The sequence below is a fragment of the Lagopus leucura genome, unplaced genomic scaffold (genome assembly GCF_019238085.1).
Source record: "Lagopus leucura isolate 7727_CA_CO unplaced genomic scaffold, USGS_WTPT01 Super-Scaffold_100159, whole genome shotgun sequence".
In the NCBI taxonomy this organism is placed as follows: domain Eukaryota; kingdom Metazoa; phylum Chordata; class Aves; order Galliformes; family Phasianidae; genus Lagopus; species Lagopus leucura.
Genome location: NW_024962335.1, coordinates 15,646,607 through 15,664,435, shown reverse-complemented (window position 1 = coordinate 15,664,435; position 17,829 = coordinate 15,646,607). Strand labels below are relative to the sequence as shown.

General features: G+C 43.3%; 1 protein-coding gene across 5 annotated transcripts in view; it reads left to right on the top strand.

The window, feature by feature from the left end:
• Nucleotides 1-4,116: 4,116 nt before the first annotated feature.
• The window catches only part of RIC8B (RIC8 guanine nucleotide exchange factor B), a 34,108-nt gene continuing 20,395 nt past the window's right edge, over nucleotides 4,117-17,829 (top strand). The window contains exons 1-4 of one of the 5 annotated variants that reach the window (XM_042889829.1): nucleotides 4,175-4,198; nucleotides 6,249-6,296; nucleotides 13,570-13,708; nucleotides 16,719-17,327. In XM_042889829.1, the coding sequence (XP_042745763.1) occupies nucleotides 16,851-17,327 (477 nt within the window). In that variant the 5' untranslated portion in view covers nucleotides 4,175-4,198; nucleotides 6,249-6,296; nucleotides 13,570-13,708; nucleotides 16,719-16,850. Of the gene's footprint in view, nucleotides 4,199-4,668; nucleotides 4,690-6,248; nucleotides 6,297-9,458; nucleotides 9,544-13,569; nucleotides 13,709-16,718; nucleotides 17,328-17,829 lie in introns of those variants that run through there. The other 4 variants (XM_042889826.1, XM_042889830.1, XM_042889831.1 and 1 more) reach the window with 4 other exon arrangements.

Sequence of the window (17,829 nt, the reverse complement as noted above, 5' to 3'; positions counted from 1 at the left end):
AGGACAGAAGACATTGTTTCTAGGATCTATTTAATCTCATTCAAGCTACCTTCAGGCAAAACTATCCACACATGAAGAAGGTAAGTCACACTGGGAAGATTTAATAGCCTATCTTTAGCAGCTAGAGTTTTATTTTGCTTGAGACCAAAGTCCTTCTTTGCTTTTTTTTTTTTTTTTTTTTGAAGGTGCTTACATCAAAGCACTGATTCTGACCTATTAATTACTAACAAGCAAAGAAATAATTGCCTCATGAAGACTACGAGAAATGAATATGGAAAAGGCAGTCACTAGAATGAAAAAATGCGCTTTATCTTCCTAATTGAATTCCGAATCTCTGCATCGCTTCACGTCCAACAAACCCACCAGAATACCTTCATTTAGTTCCTATCATTGGAACACTCCATTAATCTCCAGTTACCTGAAGGAATGCTGACCACAGCCTGCCATGCTCTCTCCAAGGACTGGATGTATTGACAAGACATTTGTGGGCAAGAGTTGCCATGAACTCAAAAGCTGGAACTCAATTACCTCGCCTTGAAGAGCATCGGAGATGTCAGGGAGGTTGTTCAGGAAGGAGGATGGATACTGAACATGTGTCAGTACCAGAAACAATGCAGGATTTATGAGTGGAGAACTGTAACACCACGTGCAAAGTGGTGGGAAAGGGAATTCTGACCAACAGCAGCATCACAAAGTTCTGTAATCAAGAAAGACCCACGGAACTGTCCTTTTCACCATCAATCAGAGCTTGGATTTTTAAATCTTCTGCAAAAGGATCCCCACAGTCTTTCTTTAAAAATATACATATACTTTGGATGCCACAGGAGTCTGAACATATGCTTTCAGCTACCTTTGAACAATTTCCTAAGGAGGGCTTTGAAATTTAAACTGGACATTCATGTGGAGCAATATATAGCTCACCGAGCACAGCTCTGCAAAGGTCACCATCACCATCTGTGTCAGCAGCTCTGCAAGGGAAAGTGGGCCCCCTCCTTGACCACTGCAGGTCAGAGCCCATCATATTAATATAAACCACCACAGCTTTCAGGTCACAGGGGTGTATACCAGGCTGTGAAGTGTGGTGGCGCAAGAGAGGACGATAACCTCTGGGTAGAATGGTTGGTTATGGGCAGGAATCTCTTAAATCATCCTGGTACAAATCGCCAAACCTCCTGAGTTGGAGACTGGAGACTGTAAATTAAGCCTTTCCCTTGACCATGGTAACTCAAACTGATGTTTCTTGCCTAGCCAAATATTTATGTGTAAAGGGAGTAAATATGCAAGGTGCAGATTTTTCTTTAGTTTTCATGCCACATGCCAAGATATTCAAACTTGTTATCTCTTTCTCCTGCTTTCTTCCTTTCTATTTTTCTCCTTTTCTTTTTCCTTCCCATCCTTTCCTTTCCCTTCTTTTCCCTTTCCTTCCTTTTACTTTCCCTCTCCTCTCTTCTCTTCCTTCCTTCTTTCCTTTCCCTTCCTTTCTTACTTCCTTCCTCTTTCTTATTCTTTCTCTTTTTTTTTTTTTTTCTTTTTTTCTTTGTTGGTTTTCTCTTTTCTCACATTTTCGAACGTGTTCATGCATTATTTTATTTTTTCATAGTCCAAAACACATGAAAATATATATGTAATAGATCCAATATAAGATGTATTATAGCATAACTAACACATGTAACGTATCTGTATATTTATATAGCTATATACACACAAACATGTATGTATGCATATAAAAATCCACTACAATTCTTCAAGATTTTTCATTACCAGATAGAAAAAAGACTCAGCGGGGGAAGAGCAGTGAGAACTCCATTCACAGGCATGAATCCTGTTTTTGTCAGGCTACCTCTTGCTGCTAAGGTCACTACCCTTTGACAAAAATGGCCTCTGACCTCCCCAGCCTCACAATTCTGTTGTGACTGACCCTGAAACCCATGAAATTCAGGGGCAGACATTGCTTTGGAAGGTTTAGATAAAGCTGACTAACATGGGAAGGGCTCACGGTATGCACTCATTTGAAAAGGTCTGGCAGTTCTTTGGTAGAGGATGCAATTTATTCCGTCCCCCTCTTTCACTGAAATCCTAATCCTTCATATGCTGCCTAAAGTGGAAACCAAAATGCAGCAATGATGAATAACAATGTGCCTTTAAAGGTTCAGTAACAGTTTTTTAGCCTTTATTTTTTTAGTTTTGGGCATTTTTTTTTATAAGTAAAAAGATTCCAATTGACCATGTACAAATGAAATGAATATTTTACTATGCTGTGAAGTAAATCTAAGCAGGCTCATGCTTTGTAATAGAACAGTAAATCAAACAAGCAAAGGATTACTTTGACTAAGTTTCTTCCAGAAACTTCATTAATATATACATGGTCTTGCTTCCAAAAAAAAATGGATGCACACTTCAAACTGGATTTGAGCCACAAAGATCAGGGGACTGGAGCACCTCCCCTATGAAGACAGGCTGAGGGAGCTGGGCTTGTTCAGCCTGGAGAAAAGAAGGCTGTGGGGTGACCTCATTACAGCCTTTCAGTACCTAAAGAGAGCCTTAAACAGGAGGGGAATCAACTCTTTGGAAGGGTAGATAACAGCAGGACAGGGGGAAATGGTTTTAAGTTGAGGGAGGGAAGATTTAGGTTGGATGTCAGGAGGAAGTTCTTTCATGTGGGAGTGGTGAGGTGCTGGAACAGGCTGCCCAGAGAGGTTGTGGATGCCCCATCCCTGGAGGTGTTCAAGGCCAGGTTGGATGGGGCCCTGGGCAGCCTGGTCTAGTATTAAATGGGGAGGTTGGTGGCCCTGACTGTGGCAGGGGAGTTGGAGATTCATGATCCTTGAGGCCCCTTCCAACCCTGGCCATTCTGTGATTCTCTGATTCTGTGATTTTGCTACTTCTTCAGTAGCAACTTCAGTATATTATTTTCATCTATCCAAACAGTGGCTTTTGACAATAGGGCACTTTGACAATGGAAATAAGCCCATCTTCTTAACTTCTTAACGTAGCTCAAACCTGGAGTTTGTAGTGCTCTGTAGAGATGTAGCCAACCTGTGCGCAGACACTGCAGACTCTCACCCAGCGTGTAGCGTTGGCCCGCTCTGCCCTCCCAGATCTCCAGAGCAAAACCCAACAGTGAGGAGACACTGGGATCTCAACCCCACACCTTCTGCTTTTTCACAGCCACGTGAACACCCTGTAGAGAGTATGTCAAGCCTCCATGAGAGGACAGACAGGTGGTCTGGGGAAGGCAGTTGTGCTGTCTCACAGAAGGGACACGTGAGCCTGGTGGTGTGTGGGCCTACAAACCACAGGGGGTGCACTGCCTTCATCCTCCAGCTCACGTGGGTTTTGTTTTGCTCTCAAATGTAATGATGAAGCCCCACTTCGGGGACCAGATGTAGACTTTACCCTGCAATGGCCCAGGGACACTCAGCCTGTGGGCTCAGACTGGCAGCAGGCGCCATTTTGCACAGGACAGGTAGGTAAAGGGGCCCTTCCACCCTCATGCAGAGAGGCTGCCCTGCAGCCGTCGTGCACTAGAGCAGCCACCGCTGGGCATGGAGCAGGTGCAGCAAAGGCGCCATGAAATGCTCCTGCCTGAGGGAAGGCAGCTGCCTACACTGGGGCAGGTTGTTTGTAGCACTGAAAGAGCAGATAGCACAGAAGCAGGCAGGATGAGGACAAGCCTAGCGAGGAGGCTACGTGTCAGATTTTCTATCGCTGGATAACCGGGCGGCCTGCGGGTCTCCAACCTACACTCCATATCTCGCTCTACCGCCCTTCTCGCCAGGCGCCGTCGGGGCTGCCTGCGGCCTACAATACCCATCATGCCGCGCAGCAACAAGCTCTCCGCGCACCGCAGCGCCGCCCCGCTTAGCATGCCGGGAGGCGTAGTCCTCTTCGGGGGGCCGGACGGGGCGAATAGGAAGGCAGCCAATAGGAGGGCGCTGGGGTGCAGGCGACCCTTCCTAGCGACCAATAGCGTTCGGGTACTGCCTGCCAGTCAGGACTGTTTCCACGGAGAGCGTCGCGTCGCGTCACATCGCGTAGCGTTACGTCACGTGGCGTCAGGGGGCGCGGGGCAGGAGGTCGGGTGCGGCGGCCGCCGGTGTCGGCGGCCATGGAGCTGGGCGCGGTGCTGGAGGCCGTGCAGGGGCACGGCGGGGCCGCCGAGGCCGCGGAGCGGGCCCTGCTGCGGTACAACGAGGAGGTAACGGGCTGAGGGTGGAGGAGAAGGGAGCCGGGCGGTGCCCGCCGCCACGCCCAGAGCTCTGCCCGGCGGAGCCGCTGTCTCGCTCTGCTTTTCCGCTGTGCGCGCAACACGAGGGCTGTCCTGCGGCCTGCCCGCCTCGGGGGGCTGTGACCGGCACGTAGCCCTCGGCGGAGGCTCGGGGGCAGCCCCGGAGTGCCTCCGCCCGGCGCCGTGCTCCCCCGGTCCGTTCCCGCTGCTGTGCGGGGACTGAGCCGCCCTGTCGGCCTCCCACCCACCCGCTGCTGGCCCGGAGTTTGGCTCCAGGTGTGATCCGAACGCGGCCGTGTCCAGCTGGGTGTCTGCTGGAATTCAGGGCTTTGTTACAGGAACGAACGTTACGCTTTTTTGTTCAAGGTTCCCTGCGTGCGGCGGGGGGATTGGAGCTTGATGATCCTTGAGGTCTCTTCCAATCCAAGCCGTTCTGTGATTCTCTCATTCCCATTGCTGAGGTGAGGGGAAAAATCTGACGTGCATCATTGTATTGCTGGGTGAAGTCCAATGGTGGAGATGGCAGCATCCAAAGGGTGCTGCCTCTGACAGGCTGTTGCTCTGGAGTCTGCTGGGCTCATCTGATCTAGCTCTTAGACTTCTAAGGCACTGCAAAAGGCTCAGTTTAGGGAACTTTCGATCTCCTGTGTTTATTCTCTGAAGTGACCCTGTGTTAAAAGCTGTTAGAAAGCATCTGTGTGCACGCATCACTTCTTGTGCTTGCTGCACTGTGTTCTGTGCCTTCACGGGAGCTTCCCCAAATGAGTTTTTGGGCTTAGGTGGAATTCTCAAAGACAGTGAGAGCTGGCACATTTCCTGCTCAGGGATTTCTGGCTTTTTAAACAGATTTCTGGAGTTGTGTGTGGCTCGGTGCTTCTTTTGAAGTGGATCTCAGCATGATGTTTCACCTTAATGTGTTTCTTGTTCAAAGTTTTGCCGTAACACTTCCTACATCTATTTCTGTGCAATGTTAATGGCTAAGATAGATTGCTGGGGGGAGGGCAGCAAAGATTGGGCATAGTACTCCAGCTTCCAGGTCTTCCTTCTGTTTCTTAGTCTTCTTAAGCAATAAACTATGCTTTCACTGAGGAGGAGTGGTAAATGTAGTTTTAAGGTACGGGGGGCTGTAGAAAAGCCAAGAGGACTCGATAGGGGAGCACCTCTGGCCCATTTGCAGTTATTTCAAATTTCTGTTCCTTCTCTTATTATTCCACTCTTGTTAATCTTCTCTTGGTTAACTGCTCATCAGTCCTTGTTAGCTGCCCTTGGTTGGTGTCTTCCTAAACTTCTGTGGTTCACTGGTGGTGTTGGGAGTCTCGTGCCAAAAAGGAACTTATTTAGAGCTGAAGCACCTCTCCTACAAAGACAGTCTGAGGGAGCTGGGCTTATTCAGCCTGGAGAAGAGAGGGCTGCAGGAAGACCTCTTTGTAGCCTTCCAGTATTTAAAAGAGGACTATAAAAAAGGACAGTAATCAACTTTTCACTTGGGTAGGTTGTGATAGGACAAGGGGGAATGGTTTTAAGCTTAAGGAGGAAAGATTTAGATTGGATGTCAGGGAGAAGTTCTTTCCTGTGGGAGTGGTGAGGTGCTGGAACAGGCTGCCTAGAGAGGTTGTGGATGCCCTGTCCCTGGAGGTGTTCAAGGCCAGGTTGGATGAGATCCTGGTCAGGCTGGTCTGTATTAGATAGGAAGGTTGGTAGCCCTGTTTGTGGCTGGGAGGGTTGGAGCTTGATCCTTGGGGTCCCTTCCAATCCAAACCATTTAATGATTCCTGCCACCTTTAGCTTAGAAGTTCTTCAATGTCATTAACTCGTATTACTGCTGTTGTGAACCAGCATCGAGGTAACTGAAGCTGTTGGTTGGAGACACTTGAAAAGCCTTTGCTGTTGGGTGGAGTGTGAAAAGCGCGCTGATGTGGCTGCTCTCTTTAGCTGAGACTGGTTTTAATCAAACCTTTAAAGTTTTGTAACTTGACAGCTGATGTTCATGCATAACAAATGTAATTTCTTTTTTAAACAGAATCGAGCCGTTTTCAGATTTGATCCAGCAGATGAAGATAAAAGAAAGGTAAGTAAAATAGGCTGTTGAATCCATTCATGCTCTGCTTAGAAGTACAACAATGAGAAACAAAAACTCCAACAATCATCTCTGTCTCAAATGAAGTAGTAATGGAGAAGCCCATAAGGGATTTCCTGGAGTCCACGTTTGGTGGAAGAAAAATAAAGATACAAAAATTTTGCAAGGCATTTTTGTTTTCTCTCCTTTCAGCAGGTAGCAGTATCCCAGTATTTCTTGCCTATGTTAGGTAGTTGAATAGTAGGTGTTGAGATAAAGGGATAAATGTAGAGCTGTGAAACTGTAAGGGAGACAATGCTGCAGAAGAGTGTTCCTCCAAGGGAAGCTGTCATCATCAGAACACATGCTGAGTGTGTGAGGCTGCCTAGGTGGGAAATGTTTGTTTTGTAGCTTGGAGCTGTGCTGGTTTGTGAGGGCCTAACATGTCAGCTCCCATGAGATTCACTCGCATCTTTGTGTTTAAGACTTCAGCTGCCCTTGACTGCCACCCCCTGTTATCTTCATGACATAATATGTAATGACAAACCATGAGCATTGCGTGCAGCAATCCTAGCTTACGGTTCTTTATGGCACAGATGACTTGTGCCCAAGAATCAACGCAAGCTAAAAGAAGGCCTTCAAGTTCAACAAAAAGCAGTACTGAACTACAGTATGTGCTGCTGTTGTCTCTCGTAAATCAAAGTAAAACAAGAACAAATGTTGTGTAGAAGTCTTCCCCACAGTGTTCCTGTAGGATAGGTTTGTTTCACTAACCTGGGAGCTCCCTGATGGTATCCTTTCATGCTTTCCTCTCTGTATTTCAGAGAACAGCTGTTATGGACTTAATGAGATGTGACATTTTTTTCACTGTTGGTTTGTGTCACTGTCTTGGTTTGGATTTAGATCTGTGTTAAAAAGCAAAGTTATAGTATTATTTTTGTGGGCAACACCTACTTTTGGAAGTTTTAATCAATATTGAATGCTATAGTTGAGCGATAGCCAGTATGACAAAACTATCAAGCCTATGTGTTTGTAAGCTGAGTGTTGTACAGGTGGACATAAAGGCCAGTAATGTTTTATTCAGTGCCCTAAGTCTGTTGCTGTAGTTGGTTAGGGCTTCTAGCTTGATAAGAAGTATTTTGAAAGCACTTGATAGAATTTTAACTTAAATTGGCTAAATTCCTGCACGTTTTGGGGGCAAACTGTTCTTTCTTTGACATTAATTTAAGGTTCAACAGAGGTCATCAAGGAATATTCAAGATAGTAAATGGGCTCAACAGTTCTGTACTAAAAAATGGTTGGTTTTTTTGCATAAGTTTGTTTCTGTACTGTTACTTTCTTAATTAAAAGTATCTTTAACGAGGTGCATTGGTCACATAGCATTAGGGCAGCTTTTGCTTGTACATGCATGGTAATGAAAAGCTGCATAGTTGTGTTGTTTTGTTCTTGAATCCACCCTCGTCATTCTCTAAGAAGTAGATGATAAAAAAACCCATCTGGTTCCAGCTGAAATAGAGTTATAGGACACCAGTGCTTTGGTTGGGTGCCCCATTCAGTGAGGCAGAGCCAGGGCAGGTGGCCTGAATTAGGCAGGCGATCGTTCCACACCTTGGGACATCAAGGAGAAGGCTGTAAAGCTGTGGTGAGTTGGCTGGGGACGTGGCTGGTGCTTGGGGGCTGCTGGAGGTTGGTTGGCAGACGGTGAGGCACCGTGTTGCTGGTGGGCAGGCAGTTGTGTTGTTGTTGTTGGCTGTTGATTGACGGGTGGTAAGTGCACTGCAGCTATATAATCATTGCATTTCTATTTCCATTTTCCTTTTCTGGTTTAGCAAATGGCTTCTATCTCAACCCATGAGTTCTGTTTTGTTTCTAATTCTCTCCCCCATCCCACCTGGGGGTGTGAGTGGGTGAATGGCCTTGTGGTGTTCAGCTACCTGCTGGGCTAAGCCACAGCAGAGACCTTTGAAGAGATGCCACTGAAAAACTCTACGGTTCTAAAGCTTCAGAAGACATACATGCGATTATCAAATGTTTGGCTTTACTCAAAGCTGACCTTTCTGACCTTTAGTAATGTGGGTGACTTTACTTTTTAATCTGTGGAATGCAGGAGGGATCTTGATCTGGCTCTCCTAATGTGTTTGTCTTCATTCTTCATCACCCCTTCCACCTTATTTTGCATTGAGGAGGAGAGTATGTCCAGGTTGAGAAAGTGGTAACGAGAGAACAACAGGAATTAAGAGGTCATTAATATTAATTATTAAAACCATTGCAGCAGAGGAGAGTTTAGAGGAAGAGTCACAATCCATACTGAAGTCAGAATATTGAAACAGTGATGTAGTGCATATTTGATTTTTTTTTTTTTTTTCTCCTCTGCCTCATCACGCAGCTTCAGCTGTGATTTTAAGCTTTTAAGGTTGTCTGTAGTGTAGTTGTATACAGTGTGGGTGCACCTGAGATTTATGCTGTTTCATAGTTGATGCTGTTAGAGAAAGAACGCCCCACGTGCAGTGACATGCTGTGAAATATGAAAGAGTAAGGTCAGAATTACGACTTGATTACAGAGACTGGATGGGTCAGCCAGCAAAAGTTTTGTTTGGCTGTGCAGTTGTGACGTGGCTGTTGAATCTGATCCTTTAGGCTGTATGTTGGTTAAATTGGCAGCCAGTTTGTGATGCTGAGCTCCTGCAGGAAAGTGGGTTGTCCCTTTTGGAGGGCAGAATGAGGCAAGGCTGTTATGCTTGATGAGCAAATCCATCTGGACATAGCCACCGGGCACTACAAGCTTGTGTTCTGCTATCTTGTACTGACAGAAGCTGTAGCTTGTCCTGGTTGTGTTTTGTTTAATGGTTGTGTCTCTGTGTTGGCCTGTGCTATAAGCTCCAGCGGGTACATTTCTGGAAACCTGGGGAGGGGTCTCAGGCCTGGTGTGTGTGTGGTACAGCAGGAATCCTGGGTGACTGCTGCTTGGCCTCATACAAAAAGGAAAGTTTTCCTTAGAACCACCTCCTCTTCATTTAAATAGTGGAGCAAATAGGATTGGCTTTGTTCTCTGTCATTTCTACCTTGACAGGCCCAATTCCTGCTTGTGGAGTAGTAGCTTTCTTGTGCTCTTTGCAGACCTACAGTGGCAAGAGAATCACTGGGTTGTGGCCTGGAAACTTCTGGCAGCACTGACTCCCTGGTTAACCAGGGCATGCAGCTGGAAGGAGCTAAGCGTCGTTTCACTGGATGATGGAACAGAGTTAATCTGTCCAAGGTGGTAAGCAAGGCTGGCTTTTAAATTGGTTGAAGATGCAGAATTTGAGAGGGGGAAAAAAGAAAAAGCAAGCAGCAGCCAAATGTAAGAGCATTATTCATGAGCTATATTCTTACCTGAAATTATAGGGCATTTATGTATTTCCTCTTATATTTTGTCTGCTTCACCACTGGTGTTACTTGAAGCACTTGGTTTTCGCATTGCAAAAACAGGATGGAAATGTTGATAATCAGTTTGACAGCTCTTCTCCTGTTGTTGTGAGAAAGCTGTTTCCAGTTCCCTGTGTTGGGTCAGCCTTGTGACATACAAATCTCAGGTTGGAATATCTCTGTGTGTTCATAACTTATTGCTCAGGTTGAGTTTGAGCATAATAGATCTGAAACTGAAGCCTTCTGTAGTGGACAAAAATTTCCTGAACAGTCTCCTCCTCACACTGCTGAAGGTTTTAAAGGTATTGGAGTCGATGATGCTAAATCCACAACTGTGCTTTGGGACTCTCCCTGCTGCTTAAATTCACGATGTTGAGAGATTCCTTAAGGCTGGGGCTGCACTGCATTTGAACTTTGGAAGGATGGAAGCGGTGAAGTACGTTGATGTAGCAAGATGCTGTCATACGTAATATAAAAAACCAACCTTGTTGATAGACAGTATTGTTGGCACTCTGACACTTCTGGAAGGTCTGAAGGATCCTGCAGGCACAAAGACATGGAGCTGCTTTGCTCCCAGTAACTTCAGTGCAAGCTTTTAAAGTTTGCTGGTGAGAGTCCTATAAAAATATTAAGCTTAGGCTCTCTTGTGGGTTTGCTGTGGTATCTCGGTATTAATTGTTCTGACTTGTCTGAAATCTCTTCAGGGAGCACCAGTCTGTAAGGAAAAAGTTACAAAGTGTCCTTTATTAATGATAAGGATTTGTTCCAATTCCTTCTGGTTCTGCCTTGTCCCACTCAGCGTTCTTCTCTTTTTAACTTGTCTTACATTTTATGTTAAGCCAGTGAAACTCATCTCTCCTTTAAAACCCTTCTTTAACTACCGGATTACAGCTGAACAGGGCTTTCCCTCTCCCTTTTCAAGAGGGAGAAAAGCAGGGCTGTATGAGTGCATCTTTGTCAAGTTTCACCTCACCTCTCTGTGACAGATGAAGGACACACCTGGTTTGGTTCTTGACAGCACCATTTATAGCGTACGCTCCTGACCTTACTTATGGAGTGCCACCCAGCTGGGCTCAAGTGCTCAGTCCTGCAACTTAAGCCTCTGCCAAAGAGGCCAACCTCCTGCTGTCAGCACAGGCTGAACGATGAGATTTCGAAGTGAAGCTGACTGAATCCCCAAGGAGTGTAAGTGTACACTCTCCCCTACAGGAGTCTTATCGGCAAAGGCCAGGCAAAAATTGGCATGGCCTTCTCAGAGAAGGTTATCTAGATCTCTCTTCATTCAACACATTTGGATTTAAGCATTAGATGATACTGTCGTGGCTTCCTGAGAAAATGAAACATGGAATCATTTCAAATACACTTGAGCTTACTTTCTTAATGCCTTGGATGACTGACTCTGAAACATAATGGCAAAATAAAATGATTAACTTATTATTTTAATGCTGCTTCTCTTAGCAGAAATGATCAGCCAACTTCTTAGTAAGCAGTTCCTTGTTATGCCTCTCTGATCCTGAAATCTTAGCTCCGATTTGCCAAAAGCATCATTTCTCTACAATGCTTTTTTTTTCGGTAGTCTAGTGAAAATTTAACAAAAATAATAATAATAATAATTTTGTGTCACGTGAGAAACGCTTTTGTTTTAAAGGAAACTTCTGAATAACAAGGAGAGCTACACAGACCTACAGCTTTGAAAACTCACATCCAGTTTGTCATAGTTCTTGCTAATGTTTTTTATCTGCATGTGTAGATGTGCTGTGAATCTTCATGCTTATAGCAACATAGGAGATAAGTATGAGGAACAGAGAGCAGTTCAAATGAGGTTAGCAATAGCAGAGCTGTGTGACTGGTTGAATAGGTGCATTTGCTTGGGAACATCTTTGTCACCAAATAGCTGCAGAAGTAGGTTGAATTATGTGCTTCTGTTGAGCTTCAGAGAGAACTTAAACTGAGATTTGAAAATTATGAAAACCATGTTTCAGAAGATGAAGGTGAGCTAGAATGATTCCAGCCAGCGCAGGGGAAGGAAAGCGTGACTTGGTGCCACATGCCATGTGTATTTAGGAAAATGGGAGCATCGTGTGCTCTGACCTCATAATCTTTGTTAAAGCCAAAGGCATTGCAGCTTCTGGTTCACCAGTGCTAAGACAGTAAGCATACGCTCACTATAGTGTCTGTCACTTTTATTTCTCAGCTCTCAAAGAAGGGTGAGGAGGACTAATTCCATTCTGTGTTCAGTTCTTAAAAAGCTAACATTGTTTTGTTTTTAAGCTCAACCTCACAAGTATGGTTAAAAAAAAAAAAAAGAATAAAATATGTCTGCTGTGCTCATGTTGCTCCACATGTGGTATTGCTCCTGTTCTGTCAAGATGGTTGTGTTTATACCTTGGAATACACAAAGAAGTCCTAAGAACACTTCACCTGAAAATAAGTGAAGATGTTATAAAATCAGACACATTTCCTGTGTTCTGCTACTGTAGAATTTTAATTCTTGATGGACTCTTCTGGCACTTCTCTTAGGAATATGCACTGCTACTAAGGAAAGTGGAAAATGGAAAGAAGAAACATACTTTTTTTCCTTGCTTTAAATGTGAGTGATAAGCATAACTCTTCTGGTACTTACAGAATCCATGGCAGACTACAAAGTAAGAGTGTGGAAAATAAGAATTGAGAGCATTACATTTTTGTGGTGTTTAGCAGAGCTCTCATTCACCTTTGAATTGCAGCTTCTCTAGGATTGAATAATCTCTGTCTTAATTAAATTTTTTATTCAATAAAGCAGTACTGTTTGCTTGGATTTGGGTACTTCCTGGATGGAAACCGTGTTGCTTTGTTTCTGCTCTAATCCAAAGGCACGGTGAGAGAAGAGAATGATTTACCAGAGGGGAAGAAGCAAAGGAGAATAGTTGAAAATAGTTGAATTTTCTCATTAACACGCTATTGATACTGAAAAACTACAGTAAATTTGTCTGACGTAGTGGCATCAAAGTGGCCATAGGTTGAGTGTACTTTATAGATGTCTGCTTCAAAGACAAAGAGGAGATGAAAAAGGACCTCACATCCAGGCACCATTGGACCACAGAGCAAAATTGTGAAGTTCTCAAATTTTCATTAACATCTATTGTTGCCAACTGAGATCGAGCCAGGAAAATATAAGCACCCAGTGAGAAATACCTCTGCTGAACAGTGATTGCTTTAAAAAATATAATTATACTTAGCCTGTAAACAGAAATGGTGATGTGGATGTAAAGCAGTGATACTTCTTTGGCCAAAGCCACATTCTAGGTGTGTGGCTGAGCAAGGAAGAAAATGCAGATCTCCTGCATCTCATGGTGTTGCTTTCTATGTAGGACCGCATTACTTCTTAAAGCATTTATGCTGTCGGGAGAAAGGAGCAGGATGGATGAATGCTTGTCAAGGCCAGATGACCAATGGCTGTTTCTGGGCTTTGTGTTTCAACACTCAGTAAAATTCTAAAATGTGTAAATATTACTTATGCTGCAGCATGGATGAAAGGAGTTCTGTGTATTGCTCTTTCTTCACCTTACCATTAGCCCAAAAGCTGAGAACTCTTGAGTTTTAGAGAAGTGAATTTATTTTATAACTGTTTAAAAAAAAAAAAAGTTTGAAAAGACTGAAAACTACCTTGTTTATGTGTAGATGTGCAAATCACAGCTTGTGAAAGTTGCAGCTACATTCTGGGAGTTGAAAATATGGTTATAAGTAGCAAAAGTTAAACTTGTAGTTTAATGGATAGCAGCAAGCCCCTGAAACATGGACAGTTGTAACATACTATGGGAAGGGGAGGGGGTGCCTTACTGATTGAATTTGTTCACTTGCTTTCGTTTTAAACCAAGTAAATAACATTTGTGCCCACTAGGTTATGCCATGCTAATGTGAAAGAGGTGAGGGAAGGGAAAAGCACCATCTGAAGAAAATGAAAAGGATGATTGTGCTCCCTCCTTTTCTGTTTCTCATAACTGCACAATCTTTACACCATCAAGAAAGCAGAAACTGTGGTATGTGGCTTTTGGTTTTGGTTGTCTCCAAGGCAGTTCAGTGATAGAGTGAGTTTTGTTCCCTTGCTTCAGAAGTTACTATGAATAATTCTTCAACCAGCTTCAGATCCTCTAAGTTTTCCAAAACTCCAGTTGGCACTTAGGATCCTGATACCAAAAGCAGTGCAAGCAAGAAGCTGTATGCTGGTTCCTTTAAAATTGCTCTTGGTAGCTTGCTAGAGTCTAACTCTGGAGAATTCTTAAGATTTCTACTCCACAAGTCTTAGATCTTAAATTAGATATATTATATTATATATATATATTATATATATATATATATATATGTACACACTTGTTCCAAAGTGTGGCATGGTTTAGTTATTAATGTAGTATGCATAAAAGTCATGCTTTTAAAAGGATCCTTGCTTATATCATGGAATCTTTTATACAGCCAAAGCTTCAGGAAGGTGTAGGGAATGAAGTAACATGCAAACATTCAGATTGTTTTTTTCCCCAAGTTTTAAGTTGGTTGCTAAATATCAAAACATCACTTTTGTTTTCAGTTCAGTATCTATCTTTGTTACAATTAATCCCATAATTGAAATTAATCATAGGTAAGAATCTTCTACTGCTGAGTTTCACAAAGATTTGAAGTCGTAAGGTGATGGTTTTTGTAACCTTTACTTCAATTGCAAGGATAGCCTTCAAATGTATGGAGGGAGGTAAGGCTTCCATCTCCATGGTGAGTTGGTGGGAGTTTGGTTCCCTTTGGGATCTCTCCCACAGCGCTTCTGACATTTTGTGGTGATGCTTCCCTAGCAGCAGGTGGGCACAACTTAACTAACAAGAGGAACAAAGTTCCCTTTAGTTTCAAAGACTGTTGATTTGGATCGCCTTGTTTGTGTGTTGACCCCTGTTATTTGAAGTCCCATCAGAAACCTTCAGTCGTTTTATGGTAGCATTAGTAGTGAAAAATCAGGTAAGTTTGTAGTACTGCATTTATTTAGCCTAATAGAAATGGACGTAGGCTGGGGACAGGATAAACTGGCCTTTTCCTATCTAGAGTTCTCTGAACTGAGCGTTCAGTCCTGTTGAATATCACATCAAACGCTCTTCATGACTGTTGCTTCAGCTTGCAGAGTGAAGTTAGTTGTGTGGAAAATTCTTTTAACGATAAAGCAAAGTTCTTGTAAGAAATGAAGCTGTGTCCAGGTAATCTGACTGGAAGTCTAGGCTGGTCGCTTCTTGTTTCTTAAATTTTTTACTACTTTTTCTTAAAACACCTCAAAGATGCCACCTTCAGAAACATTAGGTCTCACAAACTGTACAGCTCTGTGGGAGCAAAGGTAGGTTAGCATCTTGTTCTAGGCATTTGCCCATGAAATTCACGTTACAAACCTATGCTGCCATAGGGTGGTCAGCTGCAGTTTCTGTAAACCTCTCACTAAGAATTGTCATGTTGCTTGTGCAATAGCAAGAGGTGGAGTTCACCCTTCATTTCCAACTCCTACTGGCTAGAGCCAGTCAGAGCTGCCAGGAAGGAGTCAAGGCCTTGTTTGGCTGGGAAATGCTTTTGGGTGGCCTTCACCCCAGGACAAGCACACTTCCAATTATACTGATTTTGTTTACAGAATATCTTTTTAACACTCTGGGAGATTTGTTGGGCTTTTTTATCCCTTATTCTTCTGGAGCATCTGTTCTAGATTTGCTCTAGACAACCTTTCTTCTTTATTTTGGCTTTAGTTATAGTGATCGTGGTAATGAGGCTCTGTTTGTCGCAAGTGGAGCTTTTGCTTTGATCTTTGTGTTGGGGTGCTGTGCTCCCCACCTTTCTGCTGGCAGTGAGAGATGCCATTTCAGAGACTATTCCCTTAGCACTATTTTTTTTTCTTTTTTTCTTTTTTTGTTTTTTACTAATACTACTATTCCCATAGCCTCTTATGTTGTTTTCATATAAACATACGTTGCTTGAAACCATTGTGTAAGTTTTGGGTCCTGAGAAGACTTACGCAGCAAGGCTGTTTAGGGCAGTTGCTCCTCTGCTTCATTGGGAGTTTTTAAGGCAGTGGTCAAGACACAAAGCTGGAAGATAAGAAGCAAGGAGGAACTGTGTCCTATGAGGCTTACACGAGAGCTTCTTCATAATTATACCCATACGTAGTGTTACTGTAGTGAACATAGGGCATAAAAACCCTCCAGAGTCATCTGTCATCCAACAGTCTCTTCTGTCTTGTCTCTCTTCTGATTGATTTCCTCATTGCTTCTTTCTGTCATATGAAAGTTCATCCTCATTTAATTCAGTTACTGTTGTTCTGGCCTGGAGATTCTGGGAAGTGTTTTTTCTGCATTTATCTGTTTATCCCTACAGTCACACTTGCGTAAAGTATCAGTGAATATTTCAACCTAAAGGGCAAGTTGTGTTGACAAAGCAGTGGTTTTACTGTTTAGTGAGACAGCCTAAGCATTCCAATAAAAAGTTTCCTGTTATGTTCCTGTGTCAGCCAGAGACAGTCAGGATTAATGTGGGAGAAGTTGGTAGATCGTGTTGAAATGGTACAAATGAAGTACTAATACTTCTATGTGAGGCAGTTACTTAGGTTTGGTTTCGTTTCCCCCAGTTTCCTGACTGAAACAACCTCCGCTTATGGTTTTGCAGGTCCTGGAGGTATGGCTGTTCTACTTCAATATGTTTTTAAAACCTTTCACTTCTCTCTAGCCTTTTTGCTCTCACTTCTCAGGTTTTCAGACCCGTATAACTGGCAATGGTTGGTAGCATCTGTGCTACCATTTGGTCTTAACACTTTTGCTAACATTGATGTGTTTGGATGAGTCTGTGAGAAGACTGCTGTAGGTGATCTTTGGAGGTCCTTCATAATGGCTTCTGTTTTGAAAAGCTAGTATGGAATACCTATTTTCCCAAATCAATTTAGCTGAAAACTCAAAGCTAGGAACTTAGCAGAAGTTGTTTACCTGTTGCTAGCAATGTTTAAATGAAACTGATTAGGTTTTGTTTGTTTTTGTCTTTGCTTAGAAACTGTGTGAGGGAATTCTGAACATTCTGGAAAAAGACACAAAAACCTCATGTCAAACTGCCTGTCTGGAAGCACTGCGGATTCTGTCCAGGGACAAGAAGGTTCTGGTGCCTGTAACCACAAAGAGGAACATGCAGATCCTCGTGAGACTAGCAAAGCTGGATATTGTGGAAGATCCTTTGGAGCGGGTGTCTGAATTTCCTGTTATAGTAGAAGCTTTAAAATGCCTCTGTAACATAATTTTTAACAGTGCCATTGCACAGAAGCTCAGTTTGGAACTGAATCTTGCAGCCATGCTCTGCAATCTTCTGAAAAAATGCAAGGACCAACAGCTGGTTGGTGACATTAAATGCTTTGATTTGCGTCTTCTCTTCCTCTTGTCACTTCTGCACACAGATATTAGATCGCAGTTGCGGCAGGAACTGCAAGGAGTGCAAGTTTTGACTCAGGCTTTGGAAAGTTCCCTGAATGTAAGATGGACAGGAGAATATAAAGCAGCAGAAGACCACGACAGGCCGCCTTTATCTTTGCAAGAGACAAATTGTGCCATTGAGGCACTGAAGGCTCTTTTTAATGTAACGCTTGATAGCTGGAATGTCCACAGCAAGGTAAGGTTTAGTTGAAATGATTGTTCTTTAAACGGGTTTTGCTCAGCCTGCAAGAACCAACATAAGCAGCAGTTTTTGTCCTAGCTCCAGAGCAAGGATTTTAATTTTAATTTTTTTTTTTTTTTGCTACTGTCATTCTGATAGAATTTAGATTGCATTTTTCAGTACAGCAACTGAGGTACTGCTGAAATTTTGTATTGGTGTCATAGCTTTCCTAAATGACAAACCAGTCTGAGAAAATTCCTCTGAATATATGAATGCTGACTCTGTCATATATTGATCAAAAGTGATTGGAGAGTTGGTGGACCTCTCCTATGAAGAAAGGCTGAGGGGGCTGGGATTGTTTAGCCTAGAGATGAGAAGGCTCTGGAGAGATTTCATTGTGGCCTTTCTCTCCTTAAAGGGGGTCAAGAGGAAAGATGAGGAGGCATTTCACCAGGAACTGCAGTGATGGGACAGTGGGAAACGGTTTTAAACTAAAAGAAGGAAGATTTAGATTAGA